The 22,117-nt window shown below is 53.8% G+C and overlaps 1 protein-coding gene across 1 annotated transcript; it reads right to left on the reverse strand.

The window, feature by feature from the left end:
• Positions 1 to 2,607: 2,607 nt before the first annotated feature.
• On the reverse strand, positions 2,608 to 21,655 carry METTL22 (methyltransferase 22, Kin17 lysine). Its single transcript, XM_026003086.2, has 11 exons — positions 21,548 to 21,655; positions 17,308 to 17,473; positions 15,696 to 16,049; positions 12,000 to 12,040; positions 11,766 to 11,910; positions 8,868 to 8,939; positions 7,427 to 7,480; positions 6,481 to 6,561; positions 6,129 to 6,231; positions 4,327 to 4,495; positions 2,608 to 2,719 (listed from the first exon to the last, which is right to left on the reverse strand). The coding sequence occupies exons 2-11, from the start codon at positions 17,411 to 17,413 to the stop codon at positions 2,684 to 2,686; spliced, it is 1,161 nt and encodes a 386-aa protein (XP_025858871.1). The 5' UTR covers positions 17,414 to 17,473; positions 21,548 to 21,655; the 3' UTR covers positions 2,608 to 2,683.
• Between the last annotated feature and the right edge of the window lie 462 nt (positions 21,656 to 22,117).

Raw genomic sequence — 22,117 nt, forward strand, 5'->3', positions numbered from 1 at the left:
GATTGCTGGACCAGTCGTGCCAGTAAGTCCTGGTGGCTAGTCAAGTTCCAGCATGAAGCCCCACCCAGAGGGACCCGAGTCAGAATCTGCGTTTTGGCAAAACCCCACGTGACTTGTGTGCACAGTAATTCGAGAAGTGATGGAGGCCACAGTATCACTGTTTGCTGGTTTTATTAAATCTTTCCTGCACAGGCTTGAACAACCAAGTTCCCTCCTTGGGCCATATATTCTCCGAAAAGGTTGCACTGTATAAAAAAATAATAAAATAAGTGCAGTGGTTTATCAAGGCTAATTCCCTAGCAGAATATCCCGATGGTTTGAGGATTCTGAAATACTGCTGCCAAACGCACTTCTAGAGGCTCAAGCAAAGTCATAAAACACAGCAAGAAGGGTGCATTTTGACTCCGAGAAGTGAAAACCTGACGATGCTTTGAATTATAGTGGATCAAGATTAATTCTGGGCCCCACTTAGAGGACGCTTTCAGGCCAAGAGCTTTAGACATGAAAGCATTCACCCTAATGTGCCAGGTGAAAGGCGCGATGACTCTATTGCTTAGTGCCAATTACATTTATGGGCTTGTCCCCGGGAGTGCCAGGAAAATGTCAGCTAGTGCTGACACACTGCCAGCTGGGGGCTCGGCCTCGTGGGGCTCTGTTTGGAGGACTCGTTATTAATATATCCCATTATGATCTGCAACTCTGTCCAATTAGGGGAAGTCTATCAGGGATGGTTTTGTGTAGGAACCTCAGAAAATGGGAAAAGCTCAAAAGCTAGCTTCCCGAACCACTCACTGTGCACAAATCACTGGGGTCTTGTCAAAGAGCAGATTCTGAGTCAGGCTGGGGCTGGGGCGGCTGCTGCTGCTGGTGGGCCGGGAAACACTGTGGGAAAGGGGAGAGTGTGGGCTCTGAGCCCGACTCTGCTACTTGGTGGCTGTGCGATGTCCGGCAGGTGGCCCGACTGCCCTGAACTTCAGGTTTCTTGTGTGTAAGGTGGGGTTAACTTCTGCTTTCTAGGGTCTTTGGAAGATTTAGAGATGATGTGTGTGACTCTTCTTCCCACTCTTAGAGGGGAGGGTGAGACTCATTCTCTTGGGTCACCTTCTCTGCACGTTCAGCTGAGACCAGTTTTTCCTTCCTAAAGAAGCTTATGTTCTTCCTAATAGGATTCCTCAACCTCGGCACTCCTGCATGGGGCGCTGGCTGTGCATTACAGGATGCTTAAGCAGCATCCCTGGCCAGCAGCACCCATCGCCCTTTCCAAACACTGCCAAATGCCCCTGAAGGCAGCAGTGTCTGTGATGGAGCAGTCTCCCCAACACCAGCTCCTACCCATTGCTCATTCAACAGTAGGTGTTGAGTACCCACTTTGGGCTACACCGTATGGCAGGAATGTACTGATGTCTAAGACAGACAAGGCTCTGACCCATGGAGATGTTTTCCTTTTAGAGCAGTAGTCTTCAAACTGTGAAATGGGTGTAACCAGGTTGATATCCTAGCTGTTGGGAAGATGGAGGGAGTTAATCTGGTGTCTGGATGGAGCTGGAGAGGCAGAGGTGCCAGGGGGATATCTGTGCTGTGCGGGGCAGGAAGGGAGCGGCGGTGGGCCAGGACATTAGAGGAGGGCCAAGGAAGGAGGGTGGGACCAGAGCTGGGAAGGAGGAGGAGGGAGAGATGGTGGGAAAGGGTGTAAAGCGATGGGGAGGGGTCGAGGTGGGAGGGGCACAGAGAAAAAGATAAAAAGTCAGACAGAGATATGCACATGTGGTGAAGCAGGAAAGGGGCCCAAGGGGAGGAGGGGAAGCTTGGGCTCTGGGAGGGAAGGCTGTGAGGCAGATCACGGCTCCACCCTGGGTCAGCCACATGGGACCAGGAAGAGCTGCTCTTGTGTGTGTGTTTTTAAAGATGTTATTTATTTATTCATGAGCAAGAGAGAGAGAGAGAGAGAGAGAGGCAGAGACACAGGCAGAGGCAGAAGCAGGCTCCATGCAGGGAGCCTGATGTGGGACTCGATCCTGGGATTCCAGGATCACACCCTGGGCCAAAGGCTGGTGCTAAACCGCTGAGCCACCCAGGGATCCCCTCCTGTGTCTGTTCTAAGCTCACCCCGGTTTTGGTTATGAGCTAAAACAGAAAAGAAAAGCCTCTTTGCTGGCTCCTGCCACCTCCTCTGAACGGGCCCTCACTCGAGGGATGGGGACGGGGCACACACAGCCGTGGAAGGCAGTGAGGCTCCTGTATTGCATCCTGTGTAGTGTTCCTACTGTAACTGTGGCAACGATGTTAAACAGGTCTGCAAGCAGATAATCGAGGGAGCACTAGATGCTACTGGCCTGGCCCTGGATGCCCTGCCCGCCAGGGAGCTTGAAGTAATCGACTCTAGTGGAATCAAGCTGAGAACACCTGCCAGACACGGTCTCCGTTCTTGAGGTATCTTGGAACATGCAGCACAGAAAACATGCAACTAACTGGACTGGAATTCCAGCCGAGAGCAAGAACATGCTCTGGCTGCTGTTGGGAGGTAGCAACTGACTCCAGAAGACAGTCCTGGGGCATATACGCTACATTTGCCCCATTTCTAAAATGATACGACCTCAAACACATTACTTTGTGAGCTTTCAATTTTATTAGAAACGTATTCTGAGAACAGTCGAGAAGCCATGCCTGTGGATGCGATGATGGGTCACATTACCGGTTCCACAAAGATCTTCCAGAGTTCCTGCAGCAAACAGAGAAAGCAGATTCCCGAGGTTTGCGAAGGAGACCTCACTATGTCAGAGGGAAGTAATTAGCAAAGGAGAAGAGTCAAACCACACGTGAACCATGGGCAGCATGCAAGCTCACGCAGGAGTGGGGAGCTGCTTCTGATTGCTGCTCTAGGCCGTTCTTTCTGCCTCACTCTGGGAGAGAAGCTGGATTTATGGGAGTTAAAGCTGGCATCAACCCAAGATGCATCAAGAATGGACCAGAAGAATGGCAGTGAATCACAATTTTTCCATTTGGGGAGATCTTAGGTGTCACTTCCTGTGACTTCTGCGTTTTATAAGGAGCTGATTTTCCTGGCCATGTGCTGCTCCTCTCGACACGGCAGGTGGAGGAGGTACAAAAACACACCAAGTTCTTAGTGGAAACCTGAGTCCTCGCTGGCAGGAGTAGACTGTTTGCCATCTACAGGGAGGCAGTCCAGGGGCGGCATAGCCATGAACAGAAGGTTGCTCCTCATGCATGGCAACCACACAAATTCAGTGCTGTGCTTGTTTGGGGAACATGACGGGGAACGTGAGAGGGACAGCCCTTGGCCACACCAGCCCTCCCCTCTCCTCAGATCTAGGACTGGTTTCCATAGACCCAGGGAAGGGGTGGTCACAGCTGAGAGGCAAAGGGAACAGGAGCCAGGCATTCCAGACCTTGGGACTTGCAGCTCCTGGTAATTATAAGGGATTTTCTTTCTTTTTTTTAATATTTTTTAGTGACTTTTTAAAAAGAGATTTATTTATTTATTTATTCACGATAGAGAGAGAGAGAGAGAGAGAGAGAGAGAGAGAGAGAGAGAGAGGGGCAGAGACACAGGAGGAGGGAGAAGCAGGCTCCATGCCGGGAGTCCCACGTCTGGGCCAAAGGCAGGTGCTAAACCGCTGAGCCACCTAGGGATCCCCCTATAAGGGATTTTCAAGGGTAATTTTGATTTATCAGATTTTCCCCATGAGCTGGGTTTAAAATTAATAGGAAGTGACGTGGCTGTAAGATTAAGCCCCAGCTCTGCTGTTGCCTGGCAGGGTGACTTCCCGTTGTCTGGCATCCACTGAGGCAGGGGAGGGAGGAGCTTGGCCTGGGACCTGGCCCGAGGACCATTACTAGGATGATTACTCTGAGGCCTAGTTTGATGGCCCCCTGTGCCCAGTCAGAAGGGCCACTGGTCACCTGACAAGCCTGCCCAGTCTGCGAGGCCAGGGTACCTCCCACAGTGGAGATGTGGCCTCTAGCACTGTAGCTTCTGCATCAAGAACTCCACCAAGTGCCCCTCATCCCGACTTCCTGGGTCACCAACCACCTCCTGGGCTCAGCCCTGCTTCCTCTGGGGCCTGAATCGCTCAGAGAGATAGAATGTGCTGTGAAGTCCAAGGTGACAACTGCAGGCCCACCTGCAGACATGGTGACCCCTAAGGTGGAAGACCCCTAAGTGGGGAGACCCCACCACAGCCTTTGGCTGCCAGCTGATCCTCTGCCCGACAGCACCAGGGTGTGGGGCCCACATCTGGAGGACCCTGGGGTCAGCAGTGTCATGCACAGCCACAGTGGCCCGGGTGTAGAGGGGGCCGCACCTACCAGCTGCTGGATGCGCTCATACACGAGGCGCTGTGGGAAGGAGGCCTCCACCGGCTCCACCACAAAGCGCAGCTGGCCATCTGCAAGCCTCTCCAGGCGCTGCAACCACGAGCGGAAGTGGTCATAGGCTTCGCACGTGACGTCCAGGTGTCTGAGTGTGAAGTTCAGCCTGCAAACAAGCAGCCGACACACACGCCTTGCCCTCCTGCTGCCTCCCTGACCTCACTGCCCTCAGTGGGTTTGCACGGAGCAGCTGTGTACTGAGTACTAGGTGCACTTCCTTCTTGAATCTAGAAAGCCTGGGAGGGGACACAGTAGGCGCTTCCATTTTACAGACACAGACACCAAGGCTCAGAAAGGCAAAGTCGGGTGCTGCAGATACCACTGCCTGAAAGACAGGCCCTGCCCTGAGCTACAAAGCAGAGCAGGAGGTGGACGCAGAGCACCGCCTGCTGGCCTCCCCAGCTTCCTCTGGCACAGAATCTGCACACAGGGTGCCCACAACCATGCAGACGATGAATGAACAAAGGGCAGGGCCTGAGAGCAGCAGTGGAGAAGGGTGCTGGGAGGTGGTGGGTGGGGAGCTTCGGGACCGGTCCTCCCAGCCTGGCCACATGGCCACTTCTACACCCGAACCTGCAACATGGTTTGACCTGAAATTCAAATTCTTTGCCTCTTTCCTTTTTCTTTCCAAGGTCTCTCACTACAAGAGATTTCCAACAGTGTGATGAACTGTCCCAGCATCAACCACTGCCAGCTCCGGGCCGCTGTGGCCCCACACGTCCAGACCCGATTATTAAAAAGCTAACGCCAGCCATTATGGTGTTTCCTCTAGAAGTACAGCCACATGTATCCCGAAAAGATAAGCCCTTTTCTGCTTCTGTTTCACTTAAAACAAATTCAAGGATAATTCTTTAACATTCCAATATCCAGTCAGGGCCCAACATTTCCTGATGTTCTCGAGGCTTCCCTTTGTCTATAAAATCAGCATCCAAGTGAGGTCCGTGTGCTGCCCTTGGTCACCTGTGCCTTGAAGAAGCTCCTTGACATTACCGGGATGAATAACATTGTGATGACCACACCAGGACGGTGCACACACAGACATGAGTGCTTCCAATGGGGTGGATTTCGAGATGCTGGATGCTGGGTGAGTATCGTCGGTTTCATAACTTTTTTTTTTTTTTTAAGATTTTAAGTAATCTCTATACCCAATGTGGGGCTGAACTCACAACCCCAAGATCAGGAGTGACATGCTCTACTGCCTGAGCCAGCCAAGTGCCCCAGTTTTATGGCTTTTGTTACTTATTCCAAAGTGCCTTCAGAAAAGCTGTGCCCTAGCATAAGAACTGGAGAAAACGGTGTAGCACTATGTCTACCACAAAACTGACACTCCCTCAATGGGAGCCCTAATGCTTCAGGATGTTCAAGTGCACGTGTCCCGGGAGAGCTCTGTCTGCATCAGAAGAAGACAGACAGGCCTGGGGCCCTGAGGATACAGGCAGCGTCCAGATGGGACATTCAGAGAGGCCCTCGACAGTGCCGTGGCCAAGTGTCCTGGCTCTGGGCGCTCATCCACTCACAGAGCAGCTGTGCCAGGTTCCCTGCTGCCCCTCAGCCCTCCTCTCTCCACCAGTGATGGTGGGACGGCAGCACCCAGGCACAGGGCTGGCCGGCAGGTGGCGGGAGGCCATGTGTGAGGGGCGGCACGGAGGGCACATGGCACATGCTCAGTGAGTGACAGGACGACGCTGATGGAACACACCCAGGAGGGGGAGTTTGGCTCTTGGGGGTGCGGAGCTCACCTCTTCTCCACAGACAGAATGGCTGTGCAGGCGTTTTTCAGTTTGTGAGCGAGGCGGGAGAGTGTTTTAAACAGAGCGTCGGTGAGGTCATCATCATAAAACACTGTGGGGAAAAGAACGGGCACGAGGGGAAAATGTAACCATTAGGGGCATGTGTCCTTCAGAGGACCCCCAGGCCCTGCACTGGGTCTCCAGGAACATGCAGCGACAGCCACGCTCAGACTGGAAAGCTCTCGGGCTGAAAACTGCAAGTGGGTGCAGGGGCCACCTGGGAGACTGGAGAGGGCTCAGGGGAGGGCTCAGTGTGCTGATGCCCCACCATACTGGCGCTGCTGTGACCAGGATGTCCTACCTTCGGCTGCGAGCAGGATGGTGGTGTGGCTGTACAGGTCGGAGACGTCCTCCTGAGACCAGCTGAAGGGGACCTCCGGGTCTGTGAAAGAAGAAAGGCCATTTTAGGCACGTTCCTTTCTCTGCAGGCCAGCTCTGAGGCTGAATAAAGAAGCTCCAGGAGAGGAAACAGAGCTGGGGGTAGCTTGGAATGGTGGGCATTGCCAGGTAGGTCTGAATCTTAGCGCCCCAGCCTCAAGCCACAGCTGCCTACGTGGGACCAGGGATCTGCCTCCGCCGCTGAGGGGCAGGCACTGCTGCCCCCACAAACTTGGTGTGTGGCCCTGAGAAAGGTGCTTCACCTCTCTGGGTTTCATTCTGCACCGGAATGGGTGTAGTAACGCTGCCCTCAAGGACTGCTGGGGAGTCAGAGGGCCTACGGGGCTAAGTGCGTGGCAGATGACGGATAGTCAATGAGCCATGATTTTTTTCTCGCCTGCCATCTGACAGGAAAAGAAGTTTTTATACAAGGAGTGAGCATGCAGGTCCTAAACAGTGAGTGAGCATGCAGGTCCTAAACAGTGAGCGAGCATGCAGGTCCAAAACAGTGAATAATAAATTCAGAAAACTCTCCCCCTCAATCGGCCCTGAAGCCACATGGAGGACTCCTTGCCATGGACAGAAGACACAGCGCTGTGTTGGGAGGCTGCCTCCCAGGCCTGGGCAGGTATTTAACCCAGAGTGTCAGGCCTCACCTGTAACTCAGGGACTACTGGGTCTACAGTACAGGGACACTGTGAGTCTGAGTGACACAGTACGTGGAGGCTGCCAGCAGCTGTCACCCATCAGCCAAGAGAGCGGAGTGGCTGTGTACTGAGGGACCGTGGCACCAGCCAGGACCCTCTGCTCAGCCCAGGACACAGGGCTGACGGCCTCAAGGTGTGACAGGGGGACAGGGAGGTACACACCTGTGCACAGGTTGTCTTGGAGCCAGTCCAGTTCTTTGACCTTAACTACACTGCCTGCAAAAGCAAAAACAAGCAGAACTCAAAACAGGGAAAAGGGTGACGCTTCCCATTCTGTGCCAAAATCCCTCCACCTCTCCACCAACGTCCTCTCTACATCCCTCCTTTCCTTCAGCATTTCTGAGTGCCAGGTATCAGGTCTGGCACAGAACACAGGGAGTACAGAGGTTTCTGGGGTGCGTCCCTGTCTCTGGGGCCCAGCAGCAGCTGGTCAGCACGCACCAAGGCAGTGTGGTCAGGGTGTGGTTGAGGGGACGTGCCAGGGGCACAGGAGACAGGAGCTCTGTTGTCAGACTGGGGTGTCAGGGGAGGCTTCCAAGAGCGGCTGAGTCCTGTGTGCTCCTCCCCTCCAGCTCTTGTTGACAGGCATTCAGCAAATGTGACAGGGCGTCACACACACAGACCCCTGCCCCATGGAGCGTGTGGCCTAGTGGGCTGCCAGATACGTATCAACCAGTTACACAAACGTCAAAATGCAATGGTTCAAGATGAAATGAGGCTCTGGTAGAGACCCGTGACCTAGTCTGGAGGTCTGGAGATCTGGGCGGGATGAGGAAACAACAGGAGGCCTTGCAGCCCTCAGACAGGCTGGAGTGGCAGGAACAAAGGGGTCCTGCGAGGCAGAGGTGATAGATGGCAGGGCCAGGCCCCCACAGGCTATGGGACTGGCAGAGGAGTTCGGAGTCCACTCAGACTGCAACTGGAGACCTCTGAAGGGTCTGAAGCCCGTGGGCTGGAGTGACCTGAGCTGAGTGGGAAGGTGTCCCCCGAGCTGCTTAGAGATGCTCTGGACAGAAGTCCGGTGAGGAGCGGCTGCTGGCATCTATCACATCAACTCATTTCTGCGAGTGGTGCAGAAATCCAACAATCAGGAAGATGGGGGGTGGGGGAATGGTCTGGGCAGAGGGAAGAGCACGTGAAACGAGTGCTCGGATCACTGGACACAGGGCTGGACAATAAGGCTGTCAAGAGAAAAGGAAAAGCAGGCAGGGGTCAGACTAGGAGATTTGGGAGCCAGAGGGAGAGCTTGGACTGCACCCCTGAAGATTTTCTGTGGGGAGTAGAGGGTCTGGCTCACATTTTCAAAAGGTCACTGTAGATGCTACAGGGATGATACCCTGGCTGGATCAGACAAGGAGCTGAGAGATCGGGCGGGGGCCGCTGTGCTGTCTGGGAGGGAGAGCTGAAGCGGGACGCAATAGTGGGCATGGGGAGGAGGGGATGGCTCGAGGACAGAGTCATCGGATACAAAGCTCTGTGTAGCCAGGACCGTGCTCCCTCCATTCATGGGGGTGTCAGGGCAGTGGGCACACCCCAGCTCTCAGTGTCCCACCTGCCAAACACAGACCCCTCTCACCCAGGCAGAAGGGCCGCTGGGCCTCACCTGCAGCAGCAGTCAGGTGGCCATTGAGGGCAATGTTTCGCTGGCACATGGCCAAGAGATCTGCGCCGACATCTGAAATAACAGAAGGGCACGCCATGAAACACCAGCCATCACCACACTTGTCTCCAGGTTCGACAGCCTGACAGCAGAAGGGTGCAAAATGGAAAGCTTCCCCATGTGCTGACAGCCAAAATTAAGTATGTTCACCTTAAGGCCCTACTAAGGATCTTTCCCTTAAGAGATGATGGTGCTGGTGGGGACGGACTCTGTGCAGTCCAGAGGGAAGTGGTGAGAGCTCCAGTTCTGAGTGTGTGTCAATCAGGTGTGGTGTCTGGATGTGATTCATGGAGATACACAGCAGGTTCCTGCAGGCTGGGGACATGCTCTTGGGAGCATGATTCGCTGTCTCAGCCATCTGTGTCTCCTGAGCCACTGCTGCTCTGATGAGCTGGTGCTTCCCTTCATTTCAGCAGAGCCGAGACTCTGTATACTGCATCCCTGATGAAGTGCGGGGTGTGGGCATTTTACCAAAATCTGATTTTCACTTAGGAGAATGTATGTGTGGCAGGTACAGAACGTTGTGTAAGTGACATCTGGCTGGCCCACTATAGCTGTGGATGCCCCGACCCTGTCCCGCCACCCCGAGGACTCTCCATTCCAGGGAACCTGTAGAGCCTGACTGGGGGCAGGGAGTTCCCTGCTCACCAAAGGGACACACCTATTCCTTTCCCGGGGCCACTAGGGAAAGAATATTGGTGGTGTGTGCCTGACAGTAGCTTGTAAGTCTTTATGGGAGTTTTTGTCCAAACAGATCTTCTGTGGGATTCTAACACATAAAACATACAAGAGAGGAGCACCTCTGGCCAAGTGGCAGTGGGAGACCAGAGCCCTGGAGCTGCCCCCAAATTATCCCTTTGCTGGCCCCTCCCTATGCTTCATGGAAAACAGTCTGAACCACGGGGGCCCTGCCCACCCATAGTGTGAGCAGCTGTGTGTACGACCTGGGGCCAGCCACCTGACCTTACTCTTACTTAGTCTGCTCATCTGGACAATGGATGGGGACAGGTGCCCCGGCTACTGCCCGGGGTCACTGTGAAGTTATGAGTGGGCACTGAAGCACGTGCAAGGCTTTGCTAACAATAATGTGCCATCTAGATCCAAGCTCCCTTCTTTGTGCCAGGAAACCTCCCTCTCAAAGATAAGACAATTTGATTCTGTGCTGCTGCTGGGCACCAGGCACAGGGTAAAGCTCTTGGGTGTTGCATGATAACATGACTCTGGGAAGTACTTGTTGACAATTTATGTGAACCTTGACATGAAGTGGAACCGGGGGCCTGCCCTGTACACTCCTGGCCAGTGGCTAATGCGGAGTATCTGGAAAGTGTGCCGGCATCATAGGTGATCCCTAGCTTCCCTTTCCTGTCTCAGAAGCAAAAGACGTGTGCCATGGGGATGGGAACTAGGAATCAAGGAAGTGCAAACCAGAGCAGCAGATGTCCCCTTTCTGCCTAGCAGACACTGAAGCTTTAAAGTGCAGGGACACTTACCTGATGAGATCCTACCCTCTTACGAACTGGTACACTCCTTAGGAAAAAGCTGAAAAAGCGCATGGGCCAGTGGGGTGTAGTTGGGAGCACTGTGTCCGCATCAAATTGCTGGTTTCATCAGTGAACTATGGTACATGAGATGCCATCACTGAGGGGAGGAGAGGAGGGGTCTATGGCACTTTCTGTACCATTTTAGCAGTTTCTATGTGTGCCTAGTACTGTTTCAAAATAAAAAACTGAGAAAGAAATCACTTGGCAATATGTATCAAAAGCTTAAAAAGGGTCACACCTGCTTCACACCTAGTCTGAGGATCATCGCACAATGGTGCACCTGACAATGTTGCAAAAAGAAAAACAAAAACTCCAAAGCACATGGGAACAACCAAAAATGCCCAAACACAGGAAAATGGTTAAACAAAGAGATGAGATAGTACCTGGTCATTAAAAGTCATACTTATAAAAAATTTCTGATGACTCTGAAAAACGCTCTCAAAGAAATGTTTTTCCACGTTTTTGGCAACATACAGCAATGAATACACAATCTGATTTCAGCTACTATTTGGGAGTATACACACTCAAAGAAAAAGAGGAAAAATGATTAAAAACCGTACACAAACAGTGAAAGTAATGGTTCTAAAGTTCCTGGGGGACAGCGACTCTGTTATTCACTCCTGGATCTCTTGCATCTAGGACTGTGTTTGGCATAGAGTGGGCGCTGAATAAATTGCATACTGCTGAACAAATCTGGGGATTGTAAAAGTATGAGTCAATTTGATTTCCCATCCTACAAGTTTCCACTAAGAGCAGGCACAATTTCTTGGGGCGCCTGGGTGTCTCAGTTAAGCGACTGCCTTCAGCTTAGGTCATGATTGTGGGGTCCTGAGATCAAGTCCCACATTGGGCTCCCAGCTCAGCGGGAGCCTGCTTCTCCCTCTCCTCACCCACTCATGCTCTCTCTCACTCTTTCTCTCTCAAATAAATAAAATCTTAAAAAAAAAAAAATAAAGTAGGCACGATGTCTATAACTGGGAAGAAAATGTAAGCCTGTTTTCAAGCCTATAAGAGGAGTATCCATCCTGGTTTTCTGAGCCACCCGTGCTTTCACGGGGTGTGAGAGGTGGTGTCAGCAGGACAGCGATGTCTCCTGCCGTGTAAGTGCTCCTGCACCTGCGGGCGCGCTGGGCCATCCTGCTGTTATTGAGAAAACAACACAGGAGAGAACCAGCGGAATGGGATGGCAAAATCAACCACACCCAAGGCCCAATTTCCAGCTGGTCCGCCTCACTTTCTGACACAGTCAGGACACGCCCTGTGAAGGGACTGCTCCCCTTAGCCTGGGATGGCAGCCTACCTGTACAGTAAACGGTACGTGCCACGGTGGCCGCGATGATGCTGGCCAGCCCCGTGCCCGCCCCAAGCTCCAGCACGGTGCGTCCTTGGAAGAGGTCCCGTTGGAACAAGATGTAGTCTGCCAGGAGCAGGGCACCCCGCCACACCTGGGGGCGAGATGGACAAGGAATGACAGCCGACGTGAGACTCTGAGGAGACCCTTTGGGGCCACAGGAAGTGGATAGGACCTACCCACCTGCTTGCCAACATCTTCCAGGGGGGTGGCCATGGTGTGCTCTGGACAGGATGGAAACCAAAAGAGAAAGGGCCACCATGAAAATGGGGACAGATAGGACACAAGATAGACGAGGTACATGGCCATCTGCAAACATGGCCCGATGAGCGCTGGCCTTGGGCGTTCTGTAGGGAGGCAGGAACACGGGCCGTGCAACAGTCGGGAGAGTACAGTGGGTGAGCAGCACTCCCAGGCCAGGCACGGAGGCTCGCCTGGATAACAGGGAAGCTCTGCCCCACAGCCCGAAGACCAGGGTCACTGCACGTCCTGGCCCAATCCAGCCAAACACACACACCCCGCCCTCCACCCTACTATGTCCCGTGACTGGGCACTACAGTCCCAGCGTATTTGTGCTGTCTAGGTCGGCTCTATGCTGACTCACAGTGCATTCCAAGTATTTCTTCTGTTTAGAACCACACCAGATGTTAGCAAAGTAAGCTGGAATTTATGTCCTTTCTTAGGTGAACTATGGTAAGAAGCATTCTCAAGCACAAAACATATTAAGACAAAATCTGATGGTGGTGTGGGGGGCAGGGGAGAGAACAGAAATATGAGACCAAACAGAAAAAGGAACGTGGCAAACATCCTTGCTGTTAAAGAAGAATTAGCCCTGGTATTTTTAAGCAAGACGGCGATGGCTATCAAATTAAAACATGCTCAACATGTGCACGGTGGGGTAGCTTCGTGTCCTTGTCAGAGTTGCCCAGATCAGACCATGTGCTTGTGACAAATAGGAGAAGGGGTCGAGGGCAGAGGAGAACTGCAGGGTCAGAAGCAGCATGGGTGGTGCTGTGCACACTCTGTCTGTGAGGGTCTGCCCTACGAGGAGAGGGGGGCAGCCTGCATGCCCTTGTTTTTGGACTCCTGAGCTCTCAAATACCAGCATCTCAGAGTCCTGTTTAAAGCTGACTGGGGGGCAGCCCCAGTGGTGCAGCGGTTTGGTGCCGCCTGCAGCCTGGGGTATGATCCTGGAGACCCGGGATGGAGTCCCACATTGGGCTCCCTGCATGGAGCCTGCTTCTCCCTCTCCCTCTGCCTGTGTCTCTGCCTCTCTCTTTGTGTCTATGAATAAATAAATAAAATCTTTAAAAATAAAGCTGAGTGGGGTCCAGAACAGAAGGAAACCTGTCTGTCTGGTGCTCAACGGAAGCAGTAGCTATCTGTCCCCAGGTTAGAGGGGAGAAACCCGCCATGTGTAGTCTTCCTGGGCACCTGGGCCCCTGCTCTGCAGGCTTCTCTATGATAAATCTGACCCAAGATTTCTGCCCTGCATGGAGACTTAAAATCTGATCCTTAAATAGATGACTGAGGCATTGTCCACCAGCATCTTGGCTGGACTGGATATTGGTGGCTGGGAAGAGGTCACTTTTAGTACAATATACTCCCTTTAGGATTTCCGGTTCCTAAAGCCCAACACGTACCTGTCTACCTGGTTTGAAAGTGGAATAAAAACATGTCCACCAACAACAGAGTTTACTCACTAAACACTTAGTGGAGAGATGTCCCCCAGCCAGGCCTGGGGCCAGGCAGGCTGTACCTGATGGGTCATAGCAGCCCTGTGAAATAGCTACCACCACTTCGACTTACAAATGAAGATACTGAAGCTGAGGCATTTGTAGAAGTTATAGGGAAAGTACTTTTTCTCTGAGTTGAGCACCAAGCCAAATGCTCTGTGAATAACCTGTCATTTAATCCTCAAAACCACCAGTGAAACAGGCTTGAGTATTACCTCACAGGTGAGGAAATGAGGCTGATGGAGGTGGTGCAGGTGGCCTGTGGGCAGAGCTGGGAAGTGGCAGGTGTAGAGTGGGACCTGAAAGGGTGCCCAGGGAGCACTGGGGGTGGGGAGGACCTGCCTGTCGTGGTGAAGGCTCCTGCAGCAGAGAGCAGGCAGTGAAGAGGCTTCCCCAGGGTCCTTGCTTCTCCAGCCCTGCTCCAGACCCTCAGTGTCGGCTGCCCCGGCCCGTCCCTTCCCCAGTCTCTGCACCCCACCATGCCCCATCCCCTGGATGGGCCTCCTCCCAGCCTCAGGTTATACCTGTGAGACACCAGGCTTAGCAAACTGGGTGAGGAAGATTGTTTAAGAGTCTGGTCTGTATCCTGCTCCCATCAGGATAGGGTCTTTGGACCTGCAGGGACCCCACTCTCTCTCAGCCAGTATCTTGTCTCCTCACTTAGAGCAGACCCCAGGGACTAAAGCTGACAGCAGATCACACTGACTGAATAGCTACTATGTGCCGGGCACTGTGCTAAAGCTCTATGGGAGCCATCTCTTTGTTCTTTATAACTGGAAGTAGTTATACCTATTTTATAGACAAGGAAACTGAGTCCTGAGTGATTAAGGGACTTACCCAATTCACTGAGTCAAGGGAAGAGGCATAGGACTCAGAATCTGAGTTCCGGCCCTGCCTCTTTCTCTTCTGTTTGAGTCTCAGTTTCTTTCTTTTCTCCAGGAAATGATCATAATTTATTTTGAACCTTGGATCTATGGATTCCTAGAAGGTCCATGAAAAACCTTTATAGGGTTTTTGACAATTCTCTCAAATGATCTGGAAAAAAACATCTTCCTCCCCTCTGGGTTTTGTTTTCTTACAGCAGAGTCCATGCCTAACATGGGGCTTGAACCCACCCAAGACCTGAGCTGAGATCCAGGGTCAGACACTCAATCGGCTGAGCCACCCAGGCGCCCCTCCCCTCTGGGTGTTTTTTAATCGGCTCCTTAGATGGGTCCATAACCTGCAAACAATGGCCTGGTCTGTGGGGTCAGAGGAAAACGGTGGTCAGGAGACAGACATTTGCTTGGGGTCGGCTCTGTACCAGGCCTGGTACAGGCACATACTGGGCGTTATTTACCGAATGATGGCCAGAGGGCAGTATTCTGTACCCCAGTTTATGGGTGCAAACACAGGACAGGCTCTGTGGGTCAAAGGTCACCTGGCTCCTGAGGGGTGGAGTGGGTCGAAGCCCAGCTCTGCAGGGCGCCAGAGTCCAAGATCTGGTCCCTCACATCACACCTTCCAGCGGGGATGGTACAACCGGGGTTATCCCTGGAGCTTGAGCATTTAATTGCCCCTCGGCTCCCTCAGGCCGGGCAGGAGTGACAGCATGCTGAAGGAAGGGCCTCAGCACGAGGTCTGTGATATGGACAGGCCAGGAACCTGGCCATACCCTGGCCCTCTGCTGTGGGACTTTGTTCTTAGCCTGCAGGAAGGTCAGGAAGGTAAATTCCCAGGACGCCGAACACACACACACACCAGAGGCCAAGCCCTCGGTATAGAATACCCAAGTCTGCCATTCCCTGCTCAGCGAAGCTAATCAAGTGAAGGTTGAGAGTGAAAAGAGTCATCATGCCCCCTCCACCTCCCCGCCCCAGGACAGAACGTTCCAATGGTCTGATCACGTGACATACAAACATAGGCTGCGGTGTCAGGCAAACCCGGGTGCAAATCGCCACTCTGCCACTGACTGGCTGCGTGACCTGGGGCATGTTCCTCAACCTCTCTGAGCTGCAGCTCCTGCCTCTGAAATGGGGACGCTCATCCCTGGAAAGGCCGTGAGGAAGAGAGGTAATCCATGAAAGACACAGAGTGGGGTTCTGGAGTGAGTTCTGCACCACCCCCAATGGAATGGCCTAGAACACAGCCTGCCTGTACTTACCTATTCTGATGATATCGTGGGGGCTGCTCTCTTGTGCTTCGTCTGCCAGGGGGTCATCTTCCTCCTGTGTTAGAATCGTGGGATGTACCTTGTCTCTTGGAAGCCCTGCTGGTTCGGGGTCCGTAGCAGCCCGGGGTCTCCTCTTGACGTCCAAATCCCCGTCCTCGTCCAGCTGAGCTCCCACACCCTCCTGGCCAGTGTCAATCCTGCAGCCACTCCCCAGAGGGGTCTTGGCACTGCCTGACCCATGTGGGGGCGTGTCCTCGGCGGGAACCGTGCCATGACTGCCGCCCTCTGCCCCTGAGTCTGTCTGAGAGTCTCGGTTCCACAGAAGCTTGAACTGGGACAGGAAAACTGAAAGGCAAGACGAACACGATATCTCCGGGCTGTCTCCTCCCTGCAGAAAAATCCGGATCTCCACTGGGACAGAGTTCTAAAGGCCAGGCATAGTAATGCCCACAGAAAAAGCCCGTTTGACTCAGCCGAGAAGCTGGGGCCACTCACCGAGAGCAGCTAGCATTTGACAAGCATCTATAGAGAAAGTGCTCGGCCTCCATCACCCTAACCCTTCCTGCGCTATGAAGACAGTGGTGCCAGCTCCACCCTATGAACGTGGACACAGAGGCTTGGGGGGATGAAAGGAGCTGACGAGGCCACACGGCTTCTGACACGGCCAAGGTAAGACACAGACCCAGCCCAGAGGACAGGACAAGGACACCATGCCACCTCCCCCATCTGTGGCTGGAAAGTTACTGGGACAAGTATGTGTTCCAGACAGGTGGGCTGGAGGTGGGGGTGCAAGGGATTGAGGGGATAGACCTGGGCTGCAGTCCCCCTCTCCCCTGGCTATCTGACCCAGGCTGGGCAATGATCCATCCATGAATCTCAGGCTCCTGAATTCAGGGCCCAGACTGGGACATGAGGAAAAGAAGAGTATTAATCACATCACAACAAGTGGAAACAGGGTGTCAAAGCTGGGGAGGGTGGCCGGCGGGGGGCCTGTGTGAGGAGACATGTGGAGTCAGGGCTGGAAGGGAAGAAGTGCATGCAGTGTGTGAGGAACAGAACAGAGCACAGAAAGGCAAGTGTGAACACACTGGGTCAGCTTGGGCTCACAGGCCAGGGTGAAGAGTCCAATTTTATTCTAATAGCAAGAGGGAGACACCGGAGGGTCTCAATCAGGGTGCTGATGTGAGTCACATTTCTAAAAGATCCCCTTGGATGCTGGGGAGATGAGTAGGGGTAAGGTGTGCAGAGCAGAGCCAGGGAGCCCTGGTGGGAGGAGCTGGAGGCATCCAGCCAAGTGACAGAGGGGCCTGAATTGGGGTGGGGCAAGAGGAACCCAAACTGGGCAACAGGCTCCCCAAGGGCAGGGCTTGGCTTGTTCCCTTCTCACTCCGAGCAGGTCCTGCCCACCACTGCCACCCACTTCCCTGCACCCTGCACAGAGTAGGTGCTCAGGAAAGCACAGGTGTTTACTCAATCCAACAAGAGTAGCCGCTGAACAATGTAAACTTGCTAATCTTTTCCCCCCAAAGAAGAGTATGAGAAAGTAGAAAACAAAACAGATCCACAGGGTGCTGGGCCCCTCTGCACACTTGCAGGACCTTACCAGGCTGCCCCATGCCATTCAGCCGCACCATGAGGTGCCTGTGGTTTGGGGTGTAGAGGTGGACATCTGAGAGCACAGTGTCACTTCTGAACGTGACCTCGTCCATGGCTGGGGTAGGGGCCAGCTACCATGGCCGGGCTCCACGTTAATCATGGGACAGCAGCACCTGGAAGGCAAGATCAAGTCCTCAGGACAGCAGGTCCCAAAGGGGAGCAGTGTAAATACTCCCCAACCCGGTAGTAAATAACTTTCTCTGGGGGAAGATGCTTCCCTTTTCTGATTCTCTCAATTTTTCCTAAAGGAGAAAGTCTCGGAGGCTTTGCAAGGGAAAAGAATCCACCTAGAATTGTGTTATTCTGTTTACAGTGTGTTCAGTTTCACAGGAGTTTTTTATTTATGGTAAAGGATCCAAATTTCCATTTATACTGATAAAGTTTTCCTTCGCTTTTAATTTTTTCCTACTTTTTGCATTTGACAATTTTCAAAGAGACAAGAAAGTTGAGGGCATAACATAATAAACTGTTATATACCCACTGCTTAGATCCAGTGGTCATCAACACCTTGTCATATGGGGTCAATTGATCTGTCTACCTGGGTTTTTGTTCCCTTGAACCAAAAGGAAATTCTAGACACCACATTTTATCTCTAAATTTCTCTACAGTTTCTCTCTCCCTTTTTAAATATTTTGTATATTTATTTGAGAGACACAGAGAGAATGAGAGAGACAGCATGAGTGGGGTGAGGGGCAGAGAGAGAAGCAGACTCCTACCGAGCAGGGAGCCCGATGCAGGACTCCATCCTGGAACTCCCAGATCATGACCTGAGCCGGAGGCAGACGCTAAACCGACTGAGCCCAGGTGCCCCATACTGTCTTTCTCTTAAGACATGCTGTCATATAACCACAAGATCAGTAGCAGATCTAAGATAACCTAAGATTTCTTTGTACCATTTAAAACCCCAACCCGGTCCATAGCCAACTTTCTCCATTTCTCATGCTTTTATAGCTGGCTTTTCCTAAAACAGTATTCAATCACAATTTGCGCCTTGCATTTAGTTATTTCTCCTTTAGTTTTTTTTTTTTTTTTTTTTTTTAATTCTAGAAGTTGACTTCAACTGCCCAAATACCCTTGTTGCTCTAAAGTATTCTTTTTTTTTAAAAAAATAAGATTTTACTTATTTATTTGACGGCGGGGAGGGGGAGAGAGAGTGAGCGAGCACAAGCAGGGGGAGCAGCAGAGGGAGAAGGAGAAGTAGACTCCATGCCAAGCAGGGAGCCTGACATGGAGCTTGATCCCGGGACCCTGGAACCATGACCCAAGCTGAAGGCAGACACCCAACCGACTTAGCCACCCAGGTGCCCCTAAAGCATTCTTTTTAAACTAGAAAGAGAGTGAGCCACCGAGCAGAGATTCGAAGATAAAGCAGCCAAGGGAATCACTGTACCGGTGAGGTACAGATGTGAGAGATTATGCAGGTGACACAGCCAACAACGGCTGCGGAAACTACCTCTGAGGCAAAGGGGTCAAAACAGTAAGGCTCCCTTTGCAACCAAACGTCTGCCTCACTGCACGGCAGCGACACGCAGCCATGGGCTGGGATGCTGGCGGAGTGGGTGTAAACCCGTCTCTGAATCGTCGCCATGTGACCTGGGGGACATCACTTCACCTCTCTGGACCTGTTTCTTCACCTCTAGGCTATATTCTCACCTTGCAGGGTGCCCAGGGCATAAAGAACTGAGCAGAGTCTGTGGCCCCACAGCAGTTGTTAACTCCTTGTCTTGGGCTGGTTTCAGCGCGTTTGGCCCAAACCTGCTGCTAACCCCTGACCCTTTCTACAGGAGCTGTTCCTACCTGGGTAGGTGCATGCACAAGCCGTGTGTCCTAGGCATGGCACGAAACCTCTCGGGCCTGTATTTCTTCAATTGGAAAGTGGGATTACGATAACCTGGGCTGTCCTCACAGTCTGAGCGCACCTAATTAGAGTTCCTACCTTTAAGGATGTGCCATGGGGAAGCCAAAGGTGTCCCCCGACAAAAAGTTTTGTGGAAAAGCTGATCCCTTGTTAAATCAGCCTCCATGTTGGCTTTCTCACTTGACACCAGAAGCTGGCACAAAGTAAGTGGGTTGAGAAGTGCTGCTGTGAATCTAGTAAAATGATGTAGGATTTCACAGTGCCAGTGAAAGTGATGGAGGAGAAATGCTCCTTCCTCAGGCAAAAGCCCTCAACCAATGTGGTCTGGAACAGTTAGGCTGGATCCAAAGACAGGAATAAATGTCTCAAAGGTAGATGTGGCTCTCCCAGGGCTGAAAGATATCCTGAGGACTTCCACATACAGTTTTGGAAGAAGAAGAAGAAAAAAAAGATCCTCTGTGACGACGCTCTGAAAGTGAAACACAACCAAAAGACGCTTGCTGTTCCTTGCTATAGTGCAATTTCATTGGAAAAATCACATCCCACGAAGGAGCATAATATTATAATTCGACACTAACTCTTCTTAAACATAGACAAAAAAAAAAAAATCAAACTCAAATTCTTCATTTCTGGTTGAATTTTTAGTTTTAAAATTCAAACTACCCGGGCTTCCCGGAAATGTACCTTATGACTGAGAACCAGGAAGTGGGATCCCTTTAGAGGGCTTCTCCTAGGACCAGTTATCTGGGAATAGTAGTGTCTTGTACCTACCTGCCCCCCCCCCCCCGGCCCCCCGCCTGTGTGAAGATTAAATGAGACCATCGGTTTTAGGGTTCAGGACAGAGTTAAACCGCCAACAAGTAACGACAGTAAGTGTCAATCGTTGCAGCAATAGTAATTACTAGGGATGCCTGGGTGGCTTAGCGGTTGGGCTCCTGCCTTTGGCCCAGGGCACGATCCTGGAGTCCCGGGAGGGAGTCCCACATCTGGCTCCCTGCGTGGAGCCTACATCTCCCTCTGCTTGTGTCTCTGCCTTTCTCTGTGTCTCTCATGAATAAACAAAAATTAAAAAAAAAAAAAAGTAATTACTATTGGAGAGTGTGCTGGAGGATGGAAAAAGGCAAGAGCCAGTGTTTCTACTTAGGAACAGCTGACTCAGAGTCTCTGGGAATGCTACAGTTGGATGGCTTCAGTCCGGGCGCCTCCCTGGAGAGGGGGGGAATGGACACCCAGCCTGCAGATGGGCCTCCCTGGGGCTGAGGCTCATCCCGCAGCAGCTCGCCTCTCCAAGGGTGTCGGGGGCCAGGCTCATCCTTTCTCCCCTCGGGCCCCCCAGTCAGGGTCTCCTATTTGTGGATTAGAAGACCTCCCGGCCTCCCAGGCTTTCCCTTTGCCAGGTGTCAGTCAACTCAAGCATTCACCAACGGGGCCCTGAGCGCACTTCTGCGACGGGCTAACGCGGGGCGGGGCTAAGGCGGGGCAGGTGCTGCCGCGGGACGGGGGGGCTAAGGCGGGGCAGGTGCTAGAGCGGCGCAGGTGCTACCGCGGGGAACGGGGTGACGCGGCCCAGGTGCTGCCGCGGGGCGGGGCTAAGGCGGGGCAGGTGCAGACGCGGGGGGGGCTGACACTGCGCAGGTGCTAGAGCGGGGCAAGGGCTAAGGCAGGGCAGGTGCTGCCGCGGGGCGGGGCTGCCGCGGGGCGGGGGCTAAGGCGGGGAGGTGCTGCCGCGGGGCGGGGCCAAGGCGGGGCAGGTGCAGACGCGGGGGGCTGACACTGCGCAGGTGCTAGAGCGGGGCGGGGCTAAGGCGGGGCAGGTGCTGCCGCGGGGCGGGGCTGCCGCGGGGAACGGGCTGACGCGGGGCGGGGGCTAACACGGGGCAGGTACTGCCGCGGGGCGGGGCTGCCGCGGGGCGGGGCTAAGGCGGGGCAGGTGCTGCCGCGGGGCGGGGCTGCCGCAGGGAACGGGCTGCGGCGGGGCAGGTGCGAGGAGAGGTCGGGGCGCCGGAGGGACGGCGGCCCGGGGCGCGGGAGCCCTCCGCAGACTCGGCGGCCGGAGTCGGGGGCTGCAGGGACCCCTTCCCGTCTCGCCGCCTCCCTCAGTGCCGCCCACAGGGCAGTCCCTCTCCGGCCTCGCCCTCCCGTCTTGGTCCCCGACCCGGGGGCGGCCTGGACCCCCCGACGGAAACCTGCAAGGCGGCGCGGCCCCGTCTCCCACCGGCCCGGGTCGGCAGGGGACAGCGAGGCCGAGTGGGGGCTGGCGTCAGGGCCAGGCCGCGGCCAGGCGACTCCCTCCACCGTCCCCATCCCGCTGCCTGTCCCGGGAGCTTACCCGCCGCGGGCTGCAGGAGGGAGTCCAGCCGAGGCCTCTCCCCGCCGGGCTCAGGCGGCGGCCATTGTAGGCGGTCTGCGCAGGCGCGGCCACGCCCCCTCCGCCGCGGCCACGCCCCCTCCGCCGCCGCGCCGTGGCCACGCCCACCTGCCGGAGCCGCGCGGGGGGCGGGGCCGGGTACCCTCCGTTGACCTGCAGCCCTGGGACCTGGGTCCCTAGTACTTTGTGCCTTTCGCTATTCACAAGGCCTGGCACAGACTGACCTGCATGTCGGGCCACGAGGATCCTACTGTAGACTATGGGGCAGGGGCTAGGCCACTTTGGGGTCACCTCTTCCAGGAAGCCTTCCTGGATTCCCCCTCCTCCAGCTCTCTCCATCAGAGCACCTGTGACTCTGGTTGTCAAGACCTGTTTACCCGTCTCCCCCACTAGGTTTTGAATGCGTTGGGGAGAGAAAAAGCTGCTGGTTCACATGTGCAACCCATGCTGGGCTTCTCTGATTCGGAAAGGGGAAACACAATAATGCTGGGAAAGCAGTTAGCATCATCCTTGGCATGCTGCGAGCACCCA

Source organism: Vulpes vulpes, chromosome 3 (genome assembly GCF_048418805.1).
Source record: "Vulpes vulpes isolate BD-2025 chromosome 3, VulVul3, whole genome shotgun sequence".
Classification (NCBI taxonomy): domain Eukaryota; kingdom Metazoa; phylum Chordata; class Mammalia; order Carnivora; family Canidae; genus Vulpes; species Vulpes vulpes.